This window comes from Podarcis cretensis (genome assembly GCF_951804945.1).
Source record: "Podarcis cretensis genome assembly, chromosome: 3".
NCBI lineage: Eukaryota > Metazoa > Chordata > Lepidosauria > Squamata > Lacertidae > Podarcis > Podarcis cretensis.
In genome coordinates, this window is record NC_137172.1 from 84,825,409 (window position 1) to 84,852,637 (window position 27,229).

Sequence of the window (27,229 nt, forward strand, 5' to 3'; positions counted from 1 at the left end):
GTTAGAGGATGTACTCACATATTAATGTTATTCACAAGGCTATTGGGTACTTTAAAACTTCCGTCAAGCAATGGAACATCTTCTCATTAGCCTTTCCTAAAGATATATACAGGCAGAATGGGAGAAGTATTTGCTCATTTTGAACTCATTATTACTTTATGAACAACTTAGTTCAGACCCTTACAAAAGCAAAAGGCAACAGATGTCTCAAGAAACTGCATTTCTATCAGTAACTAAATTTGATTAGGTAAGCAGGCATAGCCAAACCAATTCTAATTTCAGAATAAATATATGCATTCGTACAGTTGCATACTTCTTTCTATGCTGGCCTGCATTCAGGAATCAGAATAGATTATTACTTGCAGCAAACTATGTTTTTATCTTTCAAACTGTAGGCCTGTAATACAATTTGTAAATGAAAAAGCACAAACTAGCACAAACAATCTTACATTTTATTCTAAAAGCTAATGTTTAAACATAGTTAACATAAACATTCCTTATGTTAACTTACATAAAAATGTTACCTTTCAAAATGCTTAGAGGTCCAGGGTATCATATGCCTGATACTAATGAAGATACATTTCATTTGTGACTTTTTAACTGAGGATTTCATTGTCATGTGCTGCATTTTGGCAAAAAGCATGTACAATTTTCACATTTACAAGTATCTGTTTTTGTATGGTAAACACTTTTAAAGGCATTTATCCAGGTTGAATAGGTGCACACTGCCATCTAGACAAGGCTGTGAGAGCAGCACAGAAACTGAAGAATTCCAACCATCCATGTTATGAATCTATACCTGTTTTAAAATACATTAAAAATGTAAAAGGTTATCTTGGTCTACACAATGTGTTAGTAAGTAAATGCAATGCTTTGGGGTGCTGAGATAAACCCATTTAGAAAAATGCACATTTTTCTCCAATGATACAGTTATTATATTCAAGGTTAACATTTTTGCTTTGCATTCAAAATAAAATCATAATGCAATATCTAACTTTCATACTCAAGTGTAGAAATACCTAATGAGTCTCAGACTCACAGGAGTGTTTCTGTGAAATTACTGGTATTAATTATATATTTTCATAACTCCATGGCAGCAGATGCTTCTTCATCAGTTCTGCCAACCCACGTTTTTTAACAAAAGCCTTCAGCAAGCAAACTGATTTGAGAATTATGTTTGTTTTTAATTTTGGATCAAAGAGTAGCTTTTGATTCTAACTTTAGGACACCTGGCTTTTTCAAAGAACTGACAGTTTATGCCACTGATATAATGAGATCTAAAAATAAATAAAAGAAAATGTCCAAGTGTAAAACCACTGCCAGTTTTAGTTGAAACACAAATAAGTCTGTTGTGAAATCAAAGTAAAAAGATCTATCTAGTAAGGCACACAAAAAAGCATACCAAATGCTTCCTGATTAGTGGGCTGTATCTAATGATGTGTGGGCAATGGTCCGCTATGAGAATCCCACTTACTCTCATCTTCCTGCAAATCTGCGCCAAAGGACCCCCAACCCTCTGGAGATTTTGAGGGTGCACAAGGAGCTAAAGGGGAGAGGAGGAGTAAATTCTCTTGCACAAACAGAAGTCTTTTGTGCTAGTGGAACAGCAATGTTGGATACAACCCTCTATCTTCATTGTGTGGAACCCAATACATCATTTATAGGGTAAAACATTTTAGAAGTTTTGTCACATTCAGAATGGGGAGCGGGGAAAGAGAATCACAGCCAATGTTTCACGGCAATCACCTGCCCATTCTTGAATGCACAGCTGGCAGAAATGTTGAGCTTTTGATGAATAGCCAAGATGAGTATCCAAATCAATGCATTTGAGAAAATAATCTCACTTAGTTCTCCTCTACAATTTTTGAAAGATCTCAATTTTATGTTAATAGTTCCACCAACAGCAACTGCTTTTTCTTCTTGTTCTTCTCACCTTTGTAGAAGCAGAGAATGTCTAACAGAGGTTGTTTCTGGGGGGAAAAAGAGAATGTATTACAAACAAGTAGAAAATGTTTATGCAGAATTTCAATATGCACACTTTTAGGCATTGAAGGTTACAATCCTATGCACTTTTTAGAGATTCATGGATGGTAAAGCTATCAATGGCTACTAGTTAATATGTTTGATCCAGCAGAACAGCAACAGGCTGGAATAAGGAGCTGGAGAATGCTGTTGTGCTCATATCCTACCCATAGCCTTCCTATGGGCATCTGGATCATCAGTGGACTAGATGGGACTTTGGTCTGATCCTGCAGAACTCTTCTTATGTTCATGCATTTCATGCATTTCCTTTCATCATTCCATTTGGAATGTTCCGTTTGTTGAAATATACTCTAATTCAATTTAGACTTTAAAGAAATACATTAAAAAGACCTCTTTCAGAAAGCATGTATGCGCTTTGGCAGTCAGTTCTTTCTGTTACTTTCATCCCTCTTTTACAGTGGTGTCTCGCAAGACAAAAAGAATCCGTTCCGCGAGTCTCTTCGTCTTGCGGTTTTTTCGTCTTGCGAAGCAAGCCCATTAGCGGCTTAGGGGCTTAGCGGATCAGCTGTTAAGCGGCTTAGCGGCTTAGAAAAAGGGGGGGAAGGGGAAAAAACCCGCAGGAACTCGCAAGACATTTTCGTCTTGCGAAGCAAGCCCATAGGAAATTCATTTTGCGAAGCACCTCCAAAACGGAAAACCCTTTCGTCTAGCGGGTTTTCCGTCTTGCGAGGCATTCGTCTTGCGGGGCACCACTGTACTTCTCTCTCTCTCTCTCTCACACACACACTAATGTTGCAATTTTTACTGAATTGTAAGCTTCTTGTCAGATAAATTTAAAAATAATAATTTTGTACAGTGCTAGGCTTGCATGGCCCATTATTAATTGCTACTACTATGGAACAAAGCGTGCATGTGGAAATGGCATAAACATAACCCTAGTCTTATAATTCAGTTGCCTTGATTGTTATACCATGTTTAATGATATTTTTTTCTGGCAAGACATAACATCATCACATAACCTCACTTTAGTGTCCTGTTATGATTGCAAAGGGAAATACTGTGGTTAGAATGCAAATAAAGCACATGATCTAGAAATGTTTACTTCTATTTACACAGGCAACCTTCATGTATGAAATTTCATGTCTGAAGTGGCCCTGAAGTCTCATATATTCAGTAAGCTCTTGGTCATTTTACTCAATTTGGATATAGAAAAGACAAAGAAAGAGTAATTATTAGTAGCCTCCCACAAGTACTGAATTTCCTGTGTTATGAGCATACTTGCAAAACATTATAAACCCCTTTTTATTTGCACTGGCACTTGGAATGAAAGAAAAAGCTTTTAATGGGAATTGGGGAGGCGGAGAAGTTGCCAGTTTGGTCTGCATATTTTTAAACTTACTTCCCACTCCCCAAAGCTCTAGCAGCAGTAAAGGTCAAACAAACAGGTAATTAAGATAAAAATCACTGCACCAATTAACTAAATAGGAATGTATTATATCAGGGAGTTAGGTACTTAGTACTAACTGAAATGTTAAAGATATCAATCAGATTTTGCAAGTATACAAAACTGTGGCTTAGATCCTAACCAGCCCTCTATGAATGGGACAGGCTCCTTCCCTTTGCAGAGAGAACCAAGATCCAGCAGAGGCTCCCACAGGAGTGAGAGAGCAGGGCAAGATTTTCATTAATTTAACCTTCCCACTGCAGTGCTCTGTGCTCTCTCTTATGCCACTTCATAGAGCCCCACAACCCTTCAAATGTATTGCTCTGATTTCCTTTGGAATACATCAGTGAGGCTTGTCATCCAGAACCTCCATATACACCACCCAGGCTTGTGGTGCTAATGCAGAGGTTTGTCTTCACCCCAGAAGTTGTTACCTGATACGACTGATACCGACAACCTTTAAAAATAGCTCTAAAGTGAGCAGTAAGACCATGAAAACTGTAGGATAGTCTGGCTTACAGTGCTTGTTTTAGTTTTCTCTCTGTGCAGATCTAAACAACCACTTAGTCTTATATCATGAAAACTACCCAAAAAAAGTTTACTTTTGAAAACAAATTGTTTCTATCCACATCTTATAGTGAAATACCTGTTTTAAGCCTCAATGAATGGTTGTCTAATCCCTTGCCAAACTGTAGCAACCCTGAACAAGTAAAAATATCTGCTACCATGATTTATATGGTGACTTTGCTCAATGGTATCACAATCATATATATGTTTAATAAGAATTCATCCTGCAGAATTAAATTATATTTGCTCCCTAGAACACATGTTTGCAGGCAAGGGCTTATGTAATTTTTTTAAAAAAAATCTTAGAATTTTATCTGAACATTTTAAAACAAATTCCAAACTATCTAAATATATCTTCTCCACCCCCCACTTACCTGCATGATCAATAATTAATCATTTTCCGAAGTGCATCATAGCATTTCCATTTGTCTGGGATATAGAATGGCTCAAATATGTGAGGAAATGGAGTGTCATAACCACACACTCTTGAAATAGGCGCTTCTAGGTTCAAGAAACATTCCTCCTGTTAATGAAAAGATAGAAGAAAGTGAATAATGCCAATAGCTTTAAAGGATATTCTTGACATTTTAACACTCATTAAACTATGCTTGGATGAGAGTCTTGGAATTTAAAGAACACAATTAAGGGTCGTCCTGATCCTCTAGGAATTCCATTATCCCAAGGTGACAGCTTAGGTGACAGTTCACAAGCCAGTGATGTTCTGGAGAAGGCAGGTTCAGGACCCTGGACAGTTCTGAAAGTACTAGCCCAGAGTTTTTGGCAAGAGTTCAGGACTATGACTCCTGATCATGCACTAAGAAAAGAGGCAAGTTAACTCAGTACCAGTACCAGCATGAAGAAACTGCAAGACTTTTATAGCCAAGCCATGAGAGTCCTTCTCAAGGCTCAACTCCCCTCAAGGATTCATGTTACTGAAAAAGACTCATGTGATTTCCCCCTGCACACATGGCTGGATCATTTAAATGTTTCCCAGATACACAACAACTTCTCAGTGATTAACAGGTGTGAAAATGTCTAAGGGACCCTCAGGTATATAGCAGTCTAAAAACCAGCTATTATCAGTCAATGGAAGAGATTTGGCCTTCCCACTTTCTCCTTTCACTTCCAATTTATGTACCAGAAGAGCAGAATAATCTCTGTGCCTTGAAAAATAGTAGAAAGCAAGACATCGTTTTCGTCAACCCCACTGGCAATACTTGTTTGCATCTCCCAGCTTTCACTACTGAATATCAGCTATGTTTTAAAACTCTCAAGTTAAAAAGGAATATTTGGTTTTTTAAATCCAAAAGGAAACAAGGCCAAGGCAAGGAAGAAGTCTCTTGCCCAAAATAAATTTACTGTCTCAGTGATGTCTTAAACTTCAATGTTCTGTTCAGGGAAGAACCAATAGGACACAGACAAAAGAAAGAAAAAGTTTTAAAAAGAAATGAAAATGTTAGGTTTTATAGGTCAACACCAGCACTTTGAATCTAATAGTTTAAAAAAACTTATCAAAATTCATCAGTTACCATTGACATGTTTAGTATTAGCTTTAAATGTGTCAGCTATTCAAACCCATGCTGCTCCCATTATCTAAGAAACCATGTCCTCAAGATTTTATGGAGGAATGAACAAAATAGGTAAAAAAAAAAAAATACATTACATTATTTAAGTAAATAATTCAAATACATGAATAAACTAAACTGCTAGCTGAGCTTTCTTCCTGGCCAATAAGCTTTCCATTTTCCACTTACAAGAAGATTTTCACACATAAATGCTTTCAAAAAAAGCAATTGCCATATGCATTCAGAGGTTGAAGAGTCCCATGAGATGACCATGTTACTAAGTGAACATTTGAATGAGCTGGGTTTGGGGATACAGTTGATTACAAGTGACTGAAAAATAATCGCAAAGCATTTTATTGCCTGGAAGTAATAAAACTAGCAACACAAACATCTAGCTGTGAACAACATTGTTCAATGTACTGGGTGTAGCAGTCAAGTTCTCTAAGTAGCATAATGCACAACAAGCATATTAAAGAAGAAAATGGCAAATGAAGACCAAACTCACAAAGATCTCTGCTTTGTATCTTTTCTTTGGCACAGCATATCTAAATCCCAAACCATTAAATCCCTAACACCAAATGTGCCCTTTTTCATTGCTATAGCACCAGGGCCAGTTCTAGAGTTGAGGAGGGCCTTCCTATGATAACGTCCCTCAGGCAGATTTCTCTGGCAGTAGCAACTGTGAAGCTGGAAGCCATGACTTAAAATTTTCCATGCTGTACTGTAGGTGCCTGCTGTGAGGGGCAAAAGCATGCATCCACACCAGTAGACGTAGCTAAGGTGCTCGGGCCTCTCTTGTACGGTATGCTCTTGGGGGTTGTTTACACAAAAGATTTATTCTATCAGCACATCACTTAAAGCATGGGTAGGCAAACTAAGGCCCAGGGGCTGGATCCGGCCCAATCGCCTTCTAAATCCGGCTTGCAGACAGTACGGGAATCAGCATGTTTTTTACATGAGTAGAATGCGTCCTTTTATTTAAAATGCATCTCTGGGATATTTGTGGGGCATAGGAATTCGTTCATTTATTTATTTTTTCAAAATACAGTCCAGCCCCACACAAGGTCTGACGGACAGTGGCCTGGTCCCCTGCTGAAAACGTTTGCTGACCCCTGACTTAAAGTAATACTGGGGAAATGGAAGTACCATGGTACATGGGTTTGTAAACTGCACCATTTCTTTGGTGTGGGTTGCACCATATACTCCAATCCCTTTGAGGGTCAGCACAATTGACTTGTAAGGATCAGCGCATTATATTTCCAACCTTCATGTGAAACATGGCCTTACGATAAATCACACAAGGTGAGCACTTCCTTTGAACTTTATACAGAAGAGATCTTTCCTTTTCCTTTTCCTTTTCCTTTTCCTCTTCCTCTTCCTTTCCCTCTTTCTTCCTTCCTTCTTCTCTTTCTTTCTTTCTTTCTTTCTTGCATTTCCACATTAGGGTTTTTCTTAATCTATTTAAGTTATTGCCATCCCTGCTTAGCATTAATCCAACCACTCTACAGATGACTTCTGGGTTACGTTTTTCCTAGATATTTTTACCAACACTTTTTTTCCTATAAAAAAGAGCTTCTAACATTATGTACTGTGTTGTAGATTTTCTTTAACTAATTACTTTCACCCTTCAGACAATAAATCTATTCAATAAGGGTTTTTGGATGAGAGTGGAAATGCTTGTTTTAGCTTTTCATTTTCTTGTACTGTGAAATCCTCAATGTGAAACCCTTGGTAAAGCCGCAGTTCTGCTGACAAAGTGAAATGAAATAGAAAGAAAATTGCTACTTGTAATTTTAAATGTTATGATGAAAACAGAATGTATTAAAATCTGAAGTATTAATATTTGCTGATAGAATGCAGCACCACCATATGTTAACACTCTGAGTCAGTTCTTTCCAATATAACTTGGGATCCAATGCTTCACGATTTGTTCTGCTAATGATGTTTTTAAATTGAGACTCCACACTAACAATGACAGTTAGATCACTGATGAAGATTAGTAGCTAATAGCACAATCCCAACCATGTCTACATAGTATCAAGTCCCAGCGAATTAATGGGGTTATCCATTAATTAAGTGGGATTAAGGATTGCTATCTAAGAAATTGAGCTGTGATCCAGAAAATCCCAAAGATCCAGGAATTATTGCTTCTACCATAAGATCACTGGGTAGTCTCATGCAACTTACCATCACTTAGGCAACCTCAAGTGACATGTTATTATTAACTGCAACAAAGCTGGTTGCTGCAAACGCAAACGCAGCAGCACTCCCTCCCTCCCTCCTACATCCTATCCTCCTACGTCCTATAATACATATCTTCCTGTTCCCATTTCCTCAATAATTTAGAACACCTGCATGTCAGACTACTGCTGTTGAAACACAGGAGTTTGGGAGGACAGGTACATTATTTAAATTAATTTTGGGATGCATTTTAATTGATTGTTTGCTTTTATGTATATTGTATTATTTATATGATGTCAGCCGCTCTGAGCCCAACTCTGGCCGGGCAGGGCAGGGCAGGGTACAAATAAAAATTTATTATTATTATAATTTATCATGGAAGGAAAAGACTTCCACTGTATTAGCTGATGTGGTATGATTTGCGAGTGCCACTCAGCCACCTGTTTTAAATACGCAAAAGAAAAAAGGCAGTGCTGTTTTTCTAGAAAAAGAGGTGCCACAACTCACTAAGAACGCCTGCCTTGGCGCCCACCTGAGAGATGCCAGAATTGAGTTCTGATGAGTTGCAGCTGAAAAAAAATCCCCAAGAAAAAGTATCCCAAACTATCAACTTCCCATGCTCTATGTGTGTAGATAATCTATTCAATATGAAAAATCTTAGGATGAAGAGATCATATTTAATCCTGACAGTTTACAAACATGTTATAAGAGAACAACCAATTTAATACCACCCTACAGACAGTGGCATAAAGATTTCATCTATGTTGAAATGCATTTTAAAACCAAGTCTGTTTGTAGCGAGATCTATCTTTTTACACAAGCAGACTTATGGCATTCAGACACACACATTTCTTAAATGAAATCTGATACTAGCCTTTTTTAAACAATACACCATTCAGTGCTAGCCACCCAAGGGGCCTTCCAGGAATTAATTGCAGAAACTTGGGCTTGTAGATAGCTCCTTTGTGTGACAATACTGAACAGTAAAAGTTGGGCTGTGTTTGGATGAGTGGCGAATCTTCAAATACTTTAGGATTCATACATTTCAGCTTTCCAATAAAAGCATGGAACTGTCAAATTATTTTCTTTTTTTAAGATCACCATCTGAGTTGTCCTTGGATTCTCATATACACAAGCTGTTTCTTGTATTCCTTTTGGATTGTACTGATGCTATACTTCAGCTGCCCTGCTGCAATAAATTATAAAATTTCCGACTTGAATTAAGGTGATTATTTAAAGTAAAACTAAAAGTTCAAAAAGATTAACTTTCAGGTACATCTGAATGCCTGCAGTAACATTTTAAAACAGATCTCACTGAAGTTACTTGTACGCATTTCTTTGATCTATTGTTTAACTTTTCTTTACATTTGTGTAAGATGCACTGCATATAATGAAGGATATATTTCTGAAAGTTTGCATCTTTATATATTTCATACCAAATTGTATTTATTTATAAAATATAGCTGTACTTTTAAATGATATGGCAAGTAGAAATGGAAAAAACGAAGCTACTTTGGGAGTTATTTAAATCTGTCTTTGTTTTTCTTTGTTTTAATTATTATTTTTCCTGGTAAGAATCCTGTATTCTTACTATAAGCATTTATTCATGAAAAACAGATTTTTGTTCCTATTATTAGCTTCAATGCTTCATCAAATTTTCAATCTCTGAAAACAAGCTTCTAATGTCAATGTCAATGTCATGATTGTTTATCAAGTTACTTTCCATCCAAACACATCTGTTCTACAATGCAGGAAAATATAATTGTTGAGCTTTGATCATTTATTATTATTATTTTAGTTTCAGATATAGAAGAAAATTATTGTTAAGAAAATAAGTGATCACTCTATCAACTCAGTAGGTGCTATTTATACCAATAGTATATATGTTACATGGGATTTGATTTCAAGATGCCTAACACGTTACACATGATTATTCAAAATGTAAAAGCTTTTAAATTCTAAAAGAAATCGTGGTATGATTTTATAGTATTAACTTGAACATGTGAAAATAGTTAGCTACGTGCACAATAAATTAAGTTTTGCATATCCCACCAAATGAAATGCCGATGTACCCTTAGCTATTATACTATTTTAGAAGAATGCAATGAGCAGGAACCTCTAGCAATGAGGAAAACCTGTTAGCGCTGAGTTGCAGTTTTGTTCAGCGCTGAAATCTGGGGTTCTCTCTTTCTTTAATTTATGACAAAAAATAAAATCCCAGGCTGGAATCTGCTGCCCCGTTATATACATTTCATTACAGTTAAAATCAATCTGACTAAACACATGGAGGTGAACATCTGAATTCAGTCTCAAATAGCCGACTTCTGGAGCAAAATGCTTTTTGAAACGCTTAAACAAAGCTTTAGGTACAGTTTCCAAACCTTTGGAAATTAAGTGGATATTTAGGTCAAAAGCAAATACATTGGCAAGTACAGTCAGTTCCTGACAGCTTCTAAGTGATCTGAACCTTTTGCTCAAATATTTTAAAGATATGCAGCAACATGTGCATTTATTTAGTTTTGACCACTTTTCTAAAGGAAGGATGCAATCACTGCAGATGTTTCAGAAATCAACAAGAGAAAGGAAGGAAGACTGAACTCGCTAACAGAAAACATTTTATTGGGGAGGAAATCGATAGTGAAATTATTCAAATTGTTAAACAACTATAAATTGTTGATCTATTGGCACCCACAATCCTAAATTTATGACAGTGCAGTAAATCAATAAGCAATGTCTTATTAATGTGGCATGATCTAGATCAAAGTGGCCTACTTAGGAGCTAAACATTTCAGAGCCAAAACCCTGTCATATATAAGACCTAGAAATTCCTGTCCGCCAAAAGGTTTCAGTATGAAACAAAGTACAAAAATAACACTTGCGCAGCTGAAACATCTCTTTAAAACGTACCTGAATATTAGCACAGAGGTGATCGTAAAAAAATGTTTACTTAACTTGATTTATATTGCCTCTAATAAGTTTTCTATACTAAGCACACAGAACATTCTTCTCTGCTTCACTGAACTTGTTTAATATTACCCTAAAGTATATATCTCAGTTTGAGTGGTGCTAGAGCCCTGTATTAGCAGACCTGAGCATTAACATAACATGTTTAGGACTGACCAAGACCTGACAGGTTGGATTCAGACTTAGTCATGCTGAGATGAGAGCACAGTGAATCTAACTCAATGTTCTGATTTTCAAAAGGCTTTACAGTTCTGAACTGTGATCAACTCTTCATGCACAATCCATGTTGAAGTGAAGAGGATGTGAAACAGCATTAGAAAATCAAATAAAACCATTCCTTAACGCTATGCGCAGAGAAACTGACACAAGGATGCGTTCATCTAATATTCACTACTAGATTGAAACTGATTGCAAGTAATGTAGGAAGTACTTAAAAACTAACAGTTTAAGAATACATTTTAAGGAAGATTCAAAGTGCTGCAAAAAGCAAACAAATCTAATTAAATCAACTAATATTTTTAAAGGAAAGTTGCATACATACTTCAGCAAACTATAAAATTCATCATTCAAGATTAAATAGAAACTGTCAGGCAAAACCACAATCTTGAGGACTAAGGAAAAAACTATTCATGTTAAAACCCTAGCTATGTAAGAATCGTTGCACATATGTCTTAAATAAACCTTGTTAAAAGCTTGAAATAAACTATGCTAGAAGGTCAGGGACCTTTATTTGTAAAAGAACAAATTAAGCAGTTTTACTCTTATTGTACATAATATTTACTTGTACATAATATCTACTATTCTCACAAAATGTAGTTTAATCTCTGTCCCTGTAATGTAGAGTCTGACACGATAAATATTTTCATTAAATATTTCCTTTAGCTCACTGCAAGTTAACCTAAATATTGCTACTTTGTCCTTAACACAGGCTATAGGTTTTATACTCCGAAAGTGTAACATGACAGAGTATCTAAATGCTTAGTATATGCATGCACACAAGCAAAACTGGTGTTGTTTGTCTCAGCCAGTTCAGTTCAACACACAGCACATTTTTAATCTCATAAGTGTATCTAAATATGCAATTATTTAGGAGACATTCAATTCCTAAGAGAAAGATGTGTATACAAACAAAAAGCAACAGGGAATAGTTAATTAATTAAGGTGCCTATTGGTGACAAATTTGCTTGATGATAAGTACAAATTTGCTTGATGATAAGTACATCAACAAGCTTCCTGAAGCACCAGGCTAATCAAAATATATCATACTGAGTTTGCTATCTATATGGGGGAATCATGCTACATGGAAATCTCTCGTGTATGAATTTGGCTTAGAATCCTGCAATGCAGCAGGTTGGCATAGATTATTGTTGGGATCCCTTCCAGCTCTGCAGTTCTATGAATCTACAGAGGTTTTTCTTAGTGATTCCCCCTTTATCAAAACGGGGAAATTAATTTAAGTAGTAATGGAGAAATTTGTTCTTAATCTGAACTGATTTCTGACACCTAGAGCAAAGCTGGAACGTAAGCTTTCAATATTTTTTATTTTATTCTGATCATTAATTTAATTTCCCCACACATTCATTGAAAGTATGTTATCCCACAATCCCTCAGCGTACAGCAAACTAACAATTCAAATAAAGTCAGCAGGAATATCATTCCCGAGTCTAATAAATCCAATGAGTTTGACACAGACCTGATGTACAACAAAACTCCTATCAAGTGGATATTTCCACAGTAGAAGGATGCAGAGTTAAATTCCCCCTCCCCATTGCAGCTCCTCTCACCACCTCTCATGCAGATCTAGAGGTTCCCCAACTCTATAAAAAACATTTTCAGATGCATGATAACTGTATGTTTATAATGTGTTAAGAAGTTATTTGTGCATTTTTAAACACTTTGTATGTGGTCTCTCACCTTCTATCATATACATACCTTTGTAAAAACTGCACATTCCACAATTTTCCTTTTTCAATAGACCTAGCTCACATAAATTAGATTTAAGAACATTTATCATAATTTTCTTCAGTCTATGAAAAAACTCTTTTATCTGCTATAATGTCCTAGGAAATAATACTGTAGCTGAGAAATTTATCTTGTGCTGTTTTAGACCAACATCACAGCACTGTATCATTTCAGGTGTACAAACTGAAGTATACAGGTCCAGGTTTATCTTCAATTTCCTCACTGCATTCTAAATAAGTTTAGAATTGTTTATACTTGAAAACAGAAGTCTGAAATACTTTTCTTTTCCCATGATAAACTAGCCTCTCTGCATTCATTTGCCAGGAATTCCAAGTGTATAGCACCTGGACAAATGCAGCCTGTCAAACCTTAATGCTAATTTTATTACCACTGAAATTACCATTGCTGCTCAAACTTTCTCCTCTTCAAGTACAAAAAGCTAATCAAAAGCTGTAATTAGTTTAAGTACCCATAAAACTACTCACAGAATTATGCATTGCTATATAAAGTAAATAAACCATTAGGTAGCAAGTATTACCAGCAGCAGATAGGATTATTTCTCAATTCACTTATCACTGTGGTTGTTGACCAAGTTGTATGAGGAGGTAAGGACATGGTTTCTAAAAACAAAACTGCAGCCTAATGATGAAGACATATTTGCTATTTGATATTGACAGAAGCATCTCAGAAACACTTTATCAGAACACTTGAACAAAGCATTGACCTGGTTCACACACCATGCTAAGCCAACCCCTGGCTTAGTACAAACAAGCAAACATGCAAACTCTCAAATAAGTGTTTATGATCACGATGTCTCCCCTTGCCAGCTTGTGGTTACAACTCATGGTTTGTTAGGAGAGAGTTAAACCACAGTCCTAGTTTAGATGGCACACTAAGCGAAACCATAGTTTAGCTCAGCACAGCAGAATGACCAGAGGAAGAGCAAAGTAGCTGCGACTTCCTTTCTGGAAAGCTGTATGTTTCCTCGTTCGCACTAAGCTAGTGGTGCAAACCAGGCTACTGCTTCAGTCACTTGACCTCTGACCTCAAAGAACTTGTGTTGCTTGTCCACACTGGATGAGGATGCCTCGTCTCTCTGAGAATATTCAATAATATTAAACCAGCTCATGGAATCCACTGAGGTGAACTTGCAAAAAACAGCCAAGTTTAAATCTGTGTTACCGGCAGTGCTTGTGTGTCACTTTAAACCATGGTTAAGTTTAACTTTGGTTTAATGGTGAACACAAAGTGAATGGTGAACAGAGCAATAGTTGTGGCCACTTCACTCGTCCCCGATTCCTGAAGCTGCCACACTGTCATAGATTTGGACTTAATGCTAAGCCAGTCTGGCTTCATGGCTTGTTTTCCCCAAATAAATCATGAGCTATAGCTGTAAGGTTTGGTCTTTGCTTAAAGGTAAAGGTACCCCTGCCCGTACGGGCCAGTCGTGTCCGATTCTAGGGTTGTGCGCCCATCTCACTTAAGAGGCTGGGGGCCAGCGCTGTCCAGAGACACTTCCGGGTCACGTGGCCAGCATGACAAGCTGCATCTGGCGAGCCAGCACAGCACACGGAAACACCGTTTACCTTCCCGCTAGTAAGCAGTCCCTATTTATCTACTTGCACCCGGGGGTGCTTTCAAACTGCTAGGTTGGCAGGCACTGGGACCGAGCAACGGGAGCGCACCTTGCCGCAGGGATTCGAACCGCCGACCTGACGATCGGCAAGTCCTAGGCGCCGAGGTTTTACCCACAGCGCCACCCGCGTCTTTGCTTACCACCCAACAAATCATGAGCCTAGGTTTGGATATAACACTAAGCCTAGGTCCCAAACTGCCCAGTAGGGGAGAAACAATGCAACTGTGATTATCACCTTACGCATGCCGCATATTCACTGTTAAACTTAAACATTAAGCTTAACTATGGTTAGTGACATGCAAACCAGACCATTGGTTGATGCTGCTACTATTGTTGTAATGCAGGGGTAGTCAATGTGGTGTTCTTCAGCTGTTGTTGAACTACAACTCCTATAAGCCTGAGGCAATATGATCAATGGTCAGGGACTATGGGAGCTGCAGTCTAGCAACAACTCTAGAGTGTCATATAGGCTAACCCTGCTATAATGTGTTATTACATAGTATCACTTTAGAAAAATGGAATAGCTCCTATTAATGTCTTCAGAGTTAACTAAAGCTTCCTTATAATTCAGTGTTATGTTTTGCATGTGGTACAGTCTATGTTTCCAGGTACTTACAAATTGTGTGTGTGTGTGTGTGTGTGTGTGTGTGTGGATTGATGCTCTAGGTGATTAATTGAAGAGAAAGATCATTATTCACATTTGGTCATTCCCCCTTGTGAGCAAATGAAATAAATCTTTGTCAATAAAATGCATCTTTTCTGTGAACTGCAAATTACTGAAATTATACCAAGTAACACTTCCACACTCTAGGATGCCCTTACATAGTTATAAAAATTAATAAAAGCATTAACTACTTTCATATTGTGCAAGTGTGTGTTTGAAACATTAAAATTTGGCAACTACTTTGGAATAAAGACTTTCCTGTAAGCCAACCCTTTCTAAAATTAATCCTACACCACTTTTATTCTGGTAAGATAAATGCAGTGATTTATTTTCAACGTCACAAAAAAAGACTGCAGTCTATTTCTACATATATGTTTAATGTCCAGAAGGTATACACTTAAATATAGTATTTTTTGGATCTCTTTGCCCTCTAAAGGAACTCTTTGAGAGGAACAGTGAACAGCATTTGCTGTTTTGGTAGAATCTGTCATCAATGAATTTGCCAAAACTGGGAAAGAAGTCCATATAGCATTACTATGCAGCATTTATGTGTAGATAAGAATGCCCTACTCAGAAGCTATCTATGAATGGATTCTCCACAAAACAACTGGCATATTGTAAACTGAGAGCTCTCGTTTTTCTTTATAGGATGAGTATATAGTATGAGATGATACCTTTTAAATTTGGCAGATTTAACAGTAACTCCTACAATTTCATATTTAAAGCCATTTCTGTGGGTTTTTATTTACAATGCCAAACAAAATAAAATGCTTTCAAGCCTTAATTTTTGGAACTGGGACATGTTGAATGTGCAAGACTTTAGGCATTTTATTGAACATTTTCACAGCTATGTCCTGTCACATTCAATCTGTATTAAATAAAAGTCATACATGTAACCAGTCAGAAGCCAAGTAAGTGATTAAAAAGAACACTAGAACTGAACTACAGATTATTGATGCAATGCACTGTACTTTATAAAATATTTTCTAACTAAATAGGACGTGAATGTATACTAAAGAATCCATATGTCTCTCTGATCCCAAATTACCATTCAGTTTATAAACTTGTTGAAAATGCTGATGCATCCAAACTTTAATGTATCTTTGGAACAAAAAAGGAAACTACACCAGTTCATAAAACTTAAGTTGCATAGTCTGATATGCTTTTTCAATGAAGTTCCTTTTATTGGTTAAATTCTAACAAAATATAATATTGAAAAAATCTTTCTAAGTTTCAGAAAAATTCTACAAAAACTTTCCAAAGGTTCACTTTGTGCATGAGAATCCCTCATTATTTAAGAGTTATCCTGGTCCTTTTCCCATTATGCTTTGAATTAATGGTATTTCTTTTTTTTTTTAATTCTTTTTTATTAAGTTTCATTTACAACACAAACAGAAAAAAAGGAAAAAAAAAACTACACCAACAACGAAAAAACAAAATAAAGAAGAAAAGAGTACATAGAAAAAAGAAAGAACAAAAAAGCTAATACATATAACAAATTTGAGTGCATGTTTAAAATACACCGACTGACTTCCTTCCCTGTTGAATTCGGGTTTCTGATATTAAAAACTTCATTTTTTACAGCTGGTATTGGATTGTTAGTTCATACATCGTAAGTTTTATAACAGACCTGCTATAGTTGGTAGGTTTTTATAATTACCCTCAATATAGACCATGAATTTATTCCAATCATCCTTTAACTTTGTATTTTTTTGATTTCTAATTCTTTGCGTCATTTTTGCCAACTCAACAAATTCAAATAATTTTGTTTGCCAATCCTTCACCGTTGGTATATTTGTACCTTTCCAATTTTGTGCAATTAGCATTCTGGCCGCTGCTGTCGAATATTGAAACAAGGTTTTGTCTTCTTTCCTAATTTCTTCTCCAATAATACCTAGTAAGAAGGCCTCTGGTTTTTTAGGGAATGTGTATCTAAATATTTTTTTTTGTATCTAAGGACTTTGATCGGGTCATTAGTTCTTTTATCTTATTTGACAGTTCCCCTACCACACCCTCTATCTTCTTGTCAATGGAGTCCTGCATCTCTCCTAATTTTCTCTCCATGTGACTTTCATTCTGTTTAAATTCTTCCTTTATTTTCATCCATAATATATCTAGATCTTTGATTTCCTCTTGTCGCGAGGTTTTCCTCTCTGATGGTGTTCCTACTGACTTTTTCCCGTCCTTTCCCGCCATCTCCCCAGTCTCTGCCCTCCCCCTCCCCTCCTGTCCTTGATTTTAAACGAAATTTAATTTCTTATGTCTCTCCCCAAGGGGGCGCACAATCTTAAGTAGTTTTGTTTTCTCAGAAGGAAATGCACTGATCTTCTCTAAGTCAGGTTAAGACACTATTGTCAAGTTCCACTGTCAGGTGTTCCCACCCTTCAGATAATAATCTTAATCTAACCACCTAGCTCAAAATAAAACCACCTTATCAGAGTCAGCAATCAGATATCTCCCACCTTACAAATGTTATCTTAATCTGTCCGGCTCTTTTACACTCCCTTTTTATAGATTTTCACGTCTGAAATTTTATCTTCAGGTCTTCATTGATTACTTTGGGTCTCATCTACCACCCATCTAAATTTCGGTAATCAGGCAAGATCACAACTTGCTAACAATATACAAGATATGATGGTACAATATAGTACAGCCAACTTGGGGAGTTATTACACTTAGATATTGAAAAAGCTGTAAAAAGAAATAAAAGGAAGAGGAAAGGAAGTGGGGAGGAAAAAGGGAGGAAAGGAGAGAACAAGGAAAAAGGGGAAACAAAAGAAGAGACGGAATAATAAGAGTAGATAGGAAATTTGTATGTATACTCAAATATCCAAGCTTTGTTATGTTTTCCAGTTAAAACAGTTTATTTCTCCTTCTTTTAGGCGGTTTTCAGCCACTTGTTTGGCTTAATCAGTTTCCACGGGTGGTAGGCAGTCTTTAGAAAGCTATCTGGATAATGTTCCTGCCAAAAATGCCAAGATTAATAAAGGGGGGGGGGACGGAAGAATAGGGAAGGGGGGGGAGAAGAGACGGAAGGTTCCAAAGGGGCGGAGAGTTCCAAGATTTTCAGGATTCCTCTGTAGTGCAAAGGTAGTCCATAGAAAGGGGAAAGATCCAGTTAGGTTCCTGCTTCTTAACTTTGCAGCCTCCCTACTGGAGCATTTCGGTCGGGGGGCTGTGCGAGGAGAGGTATTCAGGAGTTCGGGATGGTCTGTTGTTCCCTCAGCGGGGTCAAATCCAAAAGGTGTTGCAGCCTTCTTCACGCGGGATTATTTCCAAGGATATAAATTAAGTCCTTTATGAACCAGGCAGGGTAGATAATGTCCAGCTGGATTACTGAGAGAGGAGGTAAATACTAGCAAGTCGTATGAACATGGGTCTTACGCGGATTTCCCTCCCGCTGTTTGTGAAGGGTAAAGGAGGGTAAAGTCCACCAAAAAATCGAGAGGGGGAGGTCGGAATTCCCAATTCTTTATCCAATTTTTAGTAATATAAATTAAAGTCCATCGTCAGAGCTAAGTAGGTGGGAAAACATTTACTTATTCAGCGCCATTACGGTCTGTATACGTTCTGTCTGCTCTGCTCTCCCTCTCCCTTCCCTTGTTCTTCTGCTTCTAAATATAGCCTCCGTTGCGTCCTTTCCGCAAGCCCTTTGATTCCTCCTCTTATTCCTTCGTGTTCACCCAATACGATACAAAGTTTCTAAAGTTTTCTTTCTTTTAGCTACTTCTCTCGTTTCGTTTCCCTTGCCTCGCATAACCGCCAGCGAGGACTTTCACTTCTCCGTTTCTACAGCGGGTGAGTATTAGTTTCTTTGTCTCACTCTTACGATTTTAGTCCCAGCGCCATCTTAAATCCGAAATACGAGCCAGGGCTCCTTGTCTTAATCTGTTAACATCCAGCGCTCCTTAGTTTCTATCCTTCAATTTTCAATCCCAAAATATATCGCTCAGCACCAAGGGCGTCTGTTCTTAAAATTACAGAAATTTGTCACCTTTTCAGTGAGAGCTAGAGGCATCGCCACACAGGGTCCGCAGGGCTTACCAATTCGCGTTTCTCAGTCCCGTCGCTCCCGAGTCTTCCAAAAAATGAAAAAACCCGGAGGAACTCCGGAACCATTCCAACGCTGCTGGTTTGCGCTTCCCTCAAGGGGGCCCCCCTTGAGGTTTTGGGGTCGCAGTGCCTTTGCGTTGCCCCAAAAGCCCCCCGTGCAGCTCGGAGAAGCCCTTCAGCAGCTTCTCCGCGCTCCCTTGCTGCTTGCGATCCAAACCGGAAGTCCTGAATTAATGGTATTTCAAGCAAGCATGTTATAATTTATCTAGGTTAAATTTAAGTTTAGGTCTGTATTTCCAACCATATTGGTTTGAATTACAAATATATTTTTGCAGCTGCAACTATATACTAAATAACAAGTATAACCCAAAACACATTTTAGGAGAGTGAACATTAACAGTTGAACAGAGGCATGTGCTAAACCCACTAAAGGAAAGAAATTCATTAAAACAAAAGTTCCATATTTATTCCAGTTCTGCTTTGGCAGGCATATATTGAGTTATAAATCACAGTCAGTAAATATAAATGTACTACTATGACAATCATTTTGCCTCAAGCAGATAAATATCTACGGCAAACTGAACATCCCAAAATGGAAATAAATTTTCAGTAAAAATGGCCCACATTTCACAAATTACACTCTATTGATCTATTCAATAGCCAATAACAATCTGTATCCCAATACTAATGGTAGAAGAGGGGTGGGTGGGTGGTTCACATCATTATGCAGACTTTATGCTAACATGACACACAAAAACCCTCATGTGGCCCCACAAAGACTGTCTTACTCCATGCATAATCAAAACATAGAAAGTAAATCTCAGGAAAGGTAGCTGTCAGAATTTTATCTTTTTAAAATAGATGCATCTTGCCACGCTAACTGTAGTTCAACACAAGGGAATTTTAACAAAATGCTTTTCTTAACGAAACGCCTTTTTGTAGTCATCTGAATCAGAGCCCATGTTATTAATGCTTTCTTTTTATATAGCTCAATTCTTCTTGCTTATCATCATCCCCCAGGCCACCCTTTTCACCATTCTTTCTTCCTTTTCTTTTCCATTTGGCTTCTACTCCATTCCGCATGCCTCTTTTATTGCTTTACAGTTCATTAATTTTGTCCAACAACCCAAGGACACTATCTTATACTGTGATCTATGGAACTGTGACAATCTTTTAGAAGTTGTGATTATTGCCAGCTGAACTGCAGAAGATTAAAGAGCAAAACAGAAAATTAGCTGTATGGCAAATCCCGAGTATTTGGCCCTGTTTTACAGAATGAGATTTTAGGAAATTTAATGTGTTTCAGGCGGCTCCAGGTCTGCTGAGTAGCAGAGCTCAATCCATTGACTCTGCTGTGGCAGGCCAGCTCCATCGGGCCTCTTTTCCCTCATGTCTCATCTAGATGCAGTCATTTCATCAGGCACCTCCAGCCTCTGAAGTATGCTAGGCTTGGCATACGCCAGGAAAATTCCTAGCATGTCCTGGCCTTTAGGTGTAAAAATGGAATCTGATGAAATTTTGCCAAATTGACAAAATGACAGGGAAAACCTGGGTGTATGGCAATGCGCTGGAAAAAGCAGCAGAAACAGGTCAAAAAGCTTAAAATGACTATTTTACGGAAAAGTTTCCACCAAAAAGCCCAACAATTTTGGGGTCTAAACAAAAAGCTCAACAACTTTTTTTGAAATATGGCAACCCTACAGTATGCAAGAAGCTGGTCAATATACGAGCAGCTGTCTATAATTTGGTGCCTGGGTTTTGAGTTTTATTTTCATCTTCCCTCCTTGTCCCTTTTCCTCTGTATGTTATTTGTTTGTTTGTTTCAATCTAAGCCTGCAGCTAGGGAGGGTCTTGTTCTGATTTCATGTAAGCCGCTCTGGGAGCCTTGTTGGTTGAAGAATGTGGTACAAATGCTCTATATAAATAATACTAAATAAAAGGAGCTGGGAACCTCTGATGATTAGCAATAACTGTCTCCTTATCATGCTAGCATAAAACAGATGTCCAACTCTGTGACAGGTAGATACCACCAACAGCCACTCTTTTAGAAACACTTTTAGGGTGAGAGGTTATCAAACGCTTTCATAATTTGTTAAAAGCAACATCATGATCAGCAAAGTCTTGATATAAAATATTATGCCCAGGCAACATCCTTCCACCCCCAGTAAACTTTGTGCTACATGAAGTTTTACTGCCAATACACCAGGAAAGATAATCAGGAAAGCAGGAAGTATGTCTCATTACTAATTGCATTCCACTAGTTCAGACATTATTTTTCACCATGTGAGTGTATAAAAGGAAAGACTAGGGCTGTTCACATAGACAAAAAAGACACAATGTGGATTAGCTGCAACATACCAGATAATTGTGCAAACAAATTGTTTCCCTGCATCCACTTAGATAAAGCTTTGGATCGGGAAAGCAAACTTTTTAAAAATGTTTACTTCTACTTTTGTTGCAACCTATGTAGTGACAGAAGGCTCATTATCTAAAAGCCACACTTTCCAGGCAATACCCACATGAATTGACTCTGGTGGGCAAGAAAAGTAAAAGGTAGGCTCAATAGTTTTTCACAAATCATACTATTGGTCCCTGCTGGAAATTCCTGGAGCTCAATTCACTATACACAGAACTTATGGCTCTCAAAATTAAAGATGAGCATCAGTGTGGCAGGTGTAATTCATCTCTGTTCCATTTTCATTTTAACAGAACAAAGTCTATTTAAATAAAACTACATTTATAGTTCCAGGAATAAGTCACCACTAGCAGGCAATCCATACACCATCTTCATTAAACGCTAGGATATGCATTAAAAGATTTTAAATCTTCCTTCAGGATTACATCAATGCAAAAGATAAGTTTGATAACTCAGGCTTCAATCTATACCTACTTTTCTAGGAGCAAGCTCTGCTGAAATCAGCATGACTTAAAGTTAACATGCCCGGGATTGCAATGTGACTCTCTCTTTTATTTAAGATCCATGCTGACACCATGCTGTTGTGTGTGTACACTGCCATAATGACACCATGCTGTTGTGTGTGTACACTGCCATAAGATGCAAAATTATTAATAGTAATGGTTATTATTTAACTTACATATATTAAAAACAGAGGAAAAATTAAAAGGCAGAACTAAAGTATCTCGCCTACTGAGGGAGACATCAGATAAATTAAAAAACAAAGGTCTGGTGCCTAAAAGTAAGGAATGATGATGCCCGGATTGCACCCCTGGGGAAGGAGTTTCATAAGCAGGGAGCCACCACTGTAAAGGTATGCTGACATCCTCTGAACCTCCCTCAGAGGAGGCACAGGATGAAGGGCCTTGGATGATGAGCGCAAGTTTTGGGTTGGTTCATGTGGGGAGAGACAGTCTTGAGTTATTAGGATCCTGAACAGCATAGGTCAAAACCAGCACTTTGAATTAAGACTGAAAACCAACTGGTGGCCAGTGCAGTTATGCCAGAATTGGGTTTATATTGTAAGACCACCTTGCACCAGTCAACAATCTGGCCGCTGAATTCAGGACCAGCTGTAGTTTCTGAACAGTCTTCAAAGGCACCCAGCCACGTGTTAATGCATTGCAGTAATTTAGCCTAGAGTTGCCAGAGTGTAGACAACAGAAGTTAGGCTGTTCCTGTCCAGACAGGGGTGCAAATTATAGAAGGAAGTCTGTGGAATCAAGGACACTTGAGCCTCAAGCGACAGTAACAGATCCAGAAGTACCCCCCAAGTGATGCATGCTAATACTCTTATGGTAACCTGCATATTGGTATTCAGTTTCTTCTAGCCACACAGTTGGGATGAATGATATGAAAATAGAATTTTTCTACTGCAATTGGACTCCCTTTATTTAAGTTTTATTACTTCCATGTGCAAAAGTAAAAGCCAACTCCAATCCTGAGATTTTTGGCATTCCTACTATGCATTTCATCCAGCAAAATATTGATTGGGGGGGGGGTTGGATTTTTGCTTTCTTTTCATGATACAGATGTGTCAAACACTTTAAAAAATACATTCACTGTGAAGTGAATATGTGTTAGAAATTAATAATAAAGCTGAATATTTTGTGTGCCTAAACTAACGTTCTCCTACAATATATTTCATAAATCACATGACAGAAAATCTGATTTTACATCTGGAATTTATGAAAAATGACAATGACAACAAAGGAAGGGGGAGAAAGGCTTTTATATCCAATTATAAAGCTTTTGCCCACTTTTGCAGTTGTCATTTTTTAATAAAATGCATATATAAAAATTACTGAAAGGGGGGGATGAATAAAGTAATAGAGAGTAGAAATTCAAGGGCATTAAACTCTGTACCAAATGAAAATGGCTATGTAAACAATGGGTTTCCAGTTTATATGAAAAGAATCATGAAACCAATAATTTCAAAACAAGCTGTCATAAATTGCTCTGTTTAAATAATATACTCTATTTTCAAATATGAACAAAATCAGAATTTTTCAGGATAGGCAAGTTTTATCTTGAGTTTTGAAAACGATAAACTTAAGTAACAACATAATCACCACTGTAAAATAAAATCAGCTGTGAAAAACACAGTGTGTGGCACAGTCTTTCTTCTGCTTTCTGAAACTTCTAAACTTCCCTGTATACCCATAACAAGACTCAAGAGAACCCCATTTTCACACATCAGTGGCCATTTCTTCCAAATGTTTAGCTGTACTATACATGACAATTCTAGAGATTTACTAGTCACCACTTAGTTGTAAGTGTACCTATGTTACTGTTTTGCTACAACCACTACAAAATTAATCCTCAAGCAAAATTCCATAAAAATTTGTCTTTGATAAAGACAAAGGAAAACTAGAGGACTCAAGGAGATACATGGGCACTACAGAAGACACAAATGAAGTAAAGCAGAAAACACAAGCCTGAAAGCCAACAAAGAAGCATAGTACTGAGATGCAACCACAACGAGACTGATGGCTTGGAACACTGAGATTTCCCTGTTTGTACAACAATTCTCCCTTCAACCACAAGGCAGCACTCAACTCCCAAAATGATGGGAAATTAACATGCACAAGAGAACTGTAACATCTTTATTATATTTTTGAGTATGTCATTCTTAACACTATAAATATCCTTCTAGAAAATAATCTTCTGGTACTTAAAAACAGATTACCTGAACCGTTGAACTAATTTCTGACGCAAAACCTCCTGTAATAGGGGCTTCATGGCTAATCAGCAACCGTCCAGTCTTTGCCACCGACTGCAAAGATAAAATAATTTAAAACAATGATCTTTCAGATGCATAGTATAAATAGAACATGCAATTTCATGTTTTAATAAGCATACTTGCAGAAATATTCCTAAAAGCTAAATTGTTGCTCTAAAATATCCAAAGTTTATCCAGCAACAGTTAAAATTCTATAAGAAATGTAACAACAGTAATTGCTACAAGAATTTAATGCAATACAGAGTGAAAAACCCTGCAGATTCATCCATGCAATGGATCAGTCTTAATTTTCTATTAACACCAGTAAATCAATGAACAAGTTAAAAGTTCCAAATTACTTTTTTAAAAGACTGCAGTTATCACAGTTACGAGTGTGCAACATTTTACTAGTTCAGAAGCAAATGATCTCTTTGCAACCAAGAACTGACATTCTTGTTGCCTTATTCGTTCGTGATTAAGGAACATGACAGCAGCAGGTATAGGGCTGGGATTTCCTCAGAAAGCCACAAACATTTTCACAGAAACTCCACAGATTTTGCTGGGTTTATCAAACTACCATAAAAGCTGTATCTATTAAGTGCATGCTGTGTTCCAGCTCAGTGATAGAATGATAGAATTGTCGAGTTGGAAGGGACCCTGATGTTCATCTTGCGCAGCCCCCTGTGACGCAGGAATCTCAACGAAAGCATCCATGACAGATGGCCATCCAACCTCTGCTTAAAAACCTCCAATGAAGGAGAGTCCACAACCTCCCAAGGGAGACCGTTTCAATGGCAAACATTGGCTTTTACTGTCATTAGACAAAAAGACCGTCAGGAAAACCAAAGGTTCCTGGATTCCTTTCCATTTGCTAAAAGCTACAGAGGAAGCTAGGGACGCAGGTGGCGCTGTGGGTTAAAGCCTCAGCGCCTAGGGCTTGCCGATCGAAAGGTCGGCGGTTCGAATCCCTGCGGCGGGGTGCGCTCCCGCTGCTCGGTCCCAGCGCCTGCCAACCTAGCAGTTCGAAAGCACCTCCGGGTGCAAGTAGATAAATAGGGACCGCTTACCAGCGGGAAGGTAAATGGCGTTTCCGTGTGCGGCTCTGGCTCGCCAGAGCAGCGATGTCACGCTGGCCACGTGACCCGGAAGTGTCTCTGGACAGCGCTGGCCCCTGGCCTCTTAAGTGAGATGGGCGCACAACCCCAGGGTCTGTCAAGACTGGCCCGTACGGGCAGGGGTACCTTTACCTTTACCTTTTACAGAGGAAGCTACAAGATAAATCTACCCTGTATCAAGAATTAGTTAGGGAGGAGGGGATGTATGGCACAGCTATACATAAACTGAAAGGACTGTCTCCAAATACAAAGCACTGACGTGATATCATTAGTTTAAATGCAAGCCAAAATTCTTTAGATGCTGAATACAAAAAGATAACCCTTAACAGTCCTACATTCAAACCCAAGTGATTTCTAGAAAATTGCTTGGCTCTATGAGGGCCATTCATCAAGACAATATGCCCTGCATTAACAGTTCAATCCTATTAATTCAGTGGGGCTTACTGCCTGGAAACTTGGTATAGATTGCAGCATGATATCTAATGTGAGACATACACATTAATTCTGCTGTGCACACATGGCAGAAATCTACTGCTTTCTGGCACTTCCTATCACATATATCAGCCTTCCATCACCCCCAATCATTGGCTATGTTACCTAGATTGATGGGAGTTGTAGTTCAATCCAATCCAAATAACTTTATTGTACTAGCCATCGGCCAGGACAAATCTGAATAAAAAATAAATACAAGCAAAAGAGGTGTCGCACCACAAATAAATGTCTCTATTTAGATATTTGCATCTCCCTTACAGTTCACTGCTATATTGTCCAGGGTCTTCATTGTGATCTTTTTGGCCGCCAAAGCAAATTTTATGAGTCACTGAAGTGTTTACATCGCTAAGAAGTCATAGGATCTTCTCTGCTGGGAAGAGACATTTTTCTTGTACGGATGGTAAGGTGATAAATCGCCTCCTCAGTCCAATGTATAGTGGGCAATATAGAAAATATTGCAAGACGTCTTCCATCTGCGGTTGCCCACATATACAGAGTCTGTCTTTGAATAGTAAAAGGTAAAGGTAAAGGTACCCCTGCCCATACGGGCCAGTCTTGACAGACTCTGGGGTTGTGCGCCCATCTCACTTAAGAGGCCAGGGGCCAGCGCTGTCCGGAGACACTTCCGGGTCACGTGGCCAGCGTGACATCGCTGCTCTGGGGAGCCAGAGCCGCACACGGAAACGCCGTTTACCTTCCCGCTGGTAAGCGGTCCCTATTTATCTACTTGCACCCGGAGGTGCTTTCGAACTGCTAGGTTGGCAGGCGCTGGGACCGAGCAGCGGGAGCGCACCCCGCCGCAGGGATTCGAACCGCCGACCTTTCGATCGGCAAGTCCTAGGCGCTGAGGCTTTAACCCACAGCACCACCTGCGTCCCCTGTCTTTGAATAGTACCCTGTTATATTGTCCGTTTAGGACAGCGGAGTGTATAGCTTGAAAACGTAGCTCAGTAAAAGTGAATCTAAGCGAGGCTGGCCAGAGATTTGACAGGTAACTGGCTCTAAAATGGACTGTTTTTAGGAGGAACCAAGGAGAGCATTTAGAGCAGGGATGTCTAATCCCTGGCTGATCCTGGTAGATCACAGGATTGTTATTGTGTACAAAATTATGGGGGGAAGCTAAAATACTCTGTGCATTCCTTCCCCCAAAAAGCTCAACAACTCTGGGCAATCCACCCACCCCACCCACACTCCTCCTCCCTCCAATCACAATGGGTAGATCACTGCCAGTTTTTTTTATACTGGGAGCAGATCACAATCTCTTCTGAGTTGGAAATGCCTGATTTAGAGGATTTGATCACTTGGCACCAATCCCTTAATTGGTGTTTGTCTGTGGATATAATCTCCTCTAGTTTATGGAAATAATAAGAGTTCAAATAACGTTGCGTGTTAGATTTCCACCACTGACTGTTCTCCAATTCCGCAC

At 38.3% G+C, this 27,229-nt stretch overlaps 1 protein-coding gene across 3 annotated transcripts in view; it reads right to left on the reverse strand.

Moving 5' to 3' along the window:
* Positions 1-438: 438 nt before the first annotated feature.
* Positions 439-27,229, reverse strand: part of BCKDHB (branched chain keto acid dehydrogenase E1 subunit beta) — a 42,717-nt gene continuing 15,926 nt past the window's right edge. For 2 of the 3 annotated variants that reach the window (XM_079971975.1, XM_079971977.1), the window contains exons 9-11: positions 24,164-24,250; positions 4,369-4,517; positions 439-1,970 (exon numbers count right to left, since the gene is read on the reverse strand). In XM_079971975.1, the coding sequence (XP_079828101.1) occupies positions 4,377-4,517; positions 24,164-24,250 (228 nt within the window). In that variant the 3' untranslated portion in view covers positions 439-1,970; positions 4,369-4,376. Of the gene's footprint in view, positions 1,971-4,368; positions 4,518-19,624; positions 20,221-24,163; positions 24,251-27,229 lie in introns of those variants that run through there. The other variant, XM_079971976.1, reaches the window with a different exon arrangement.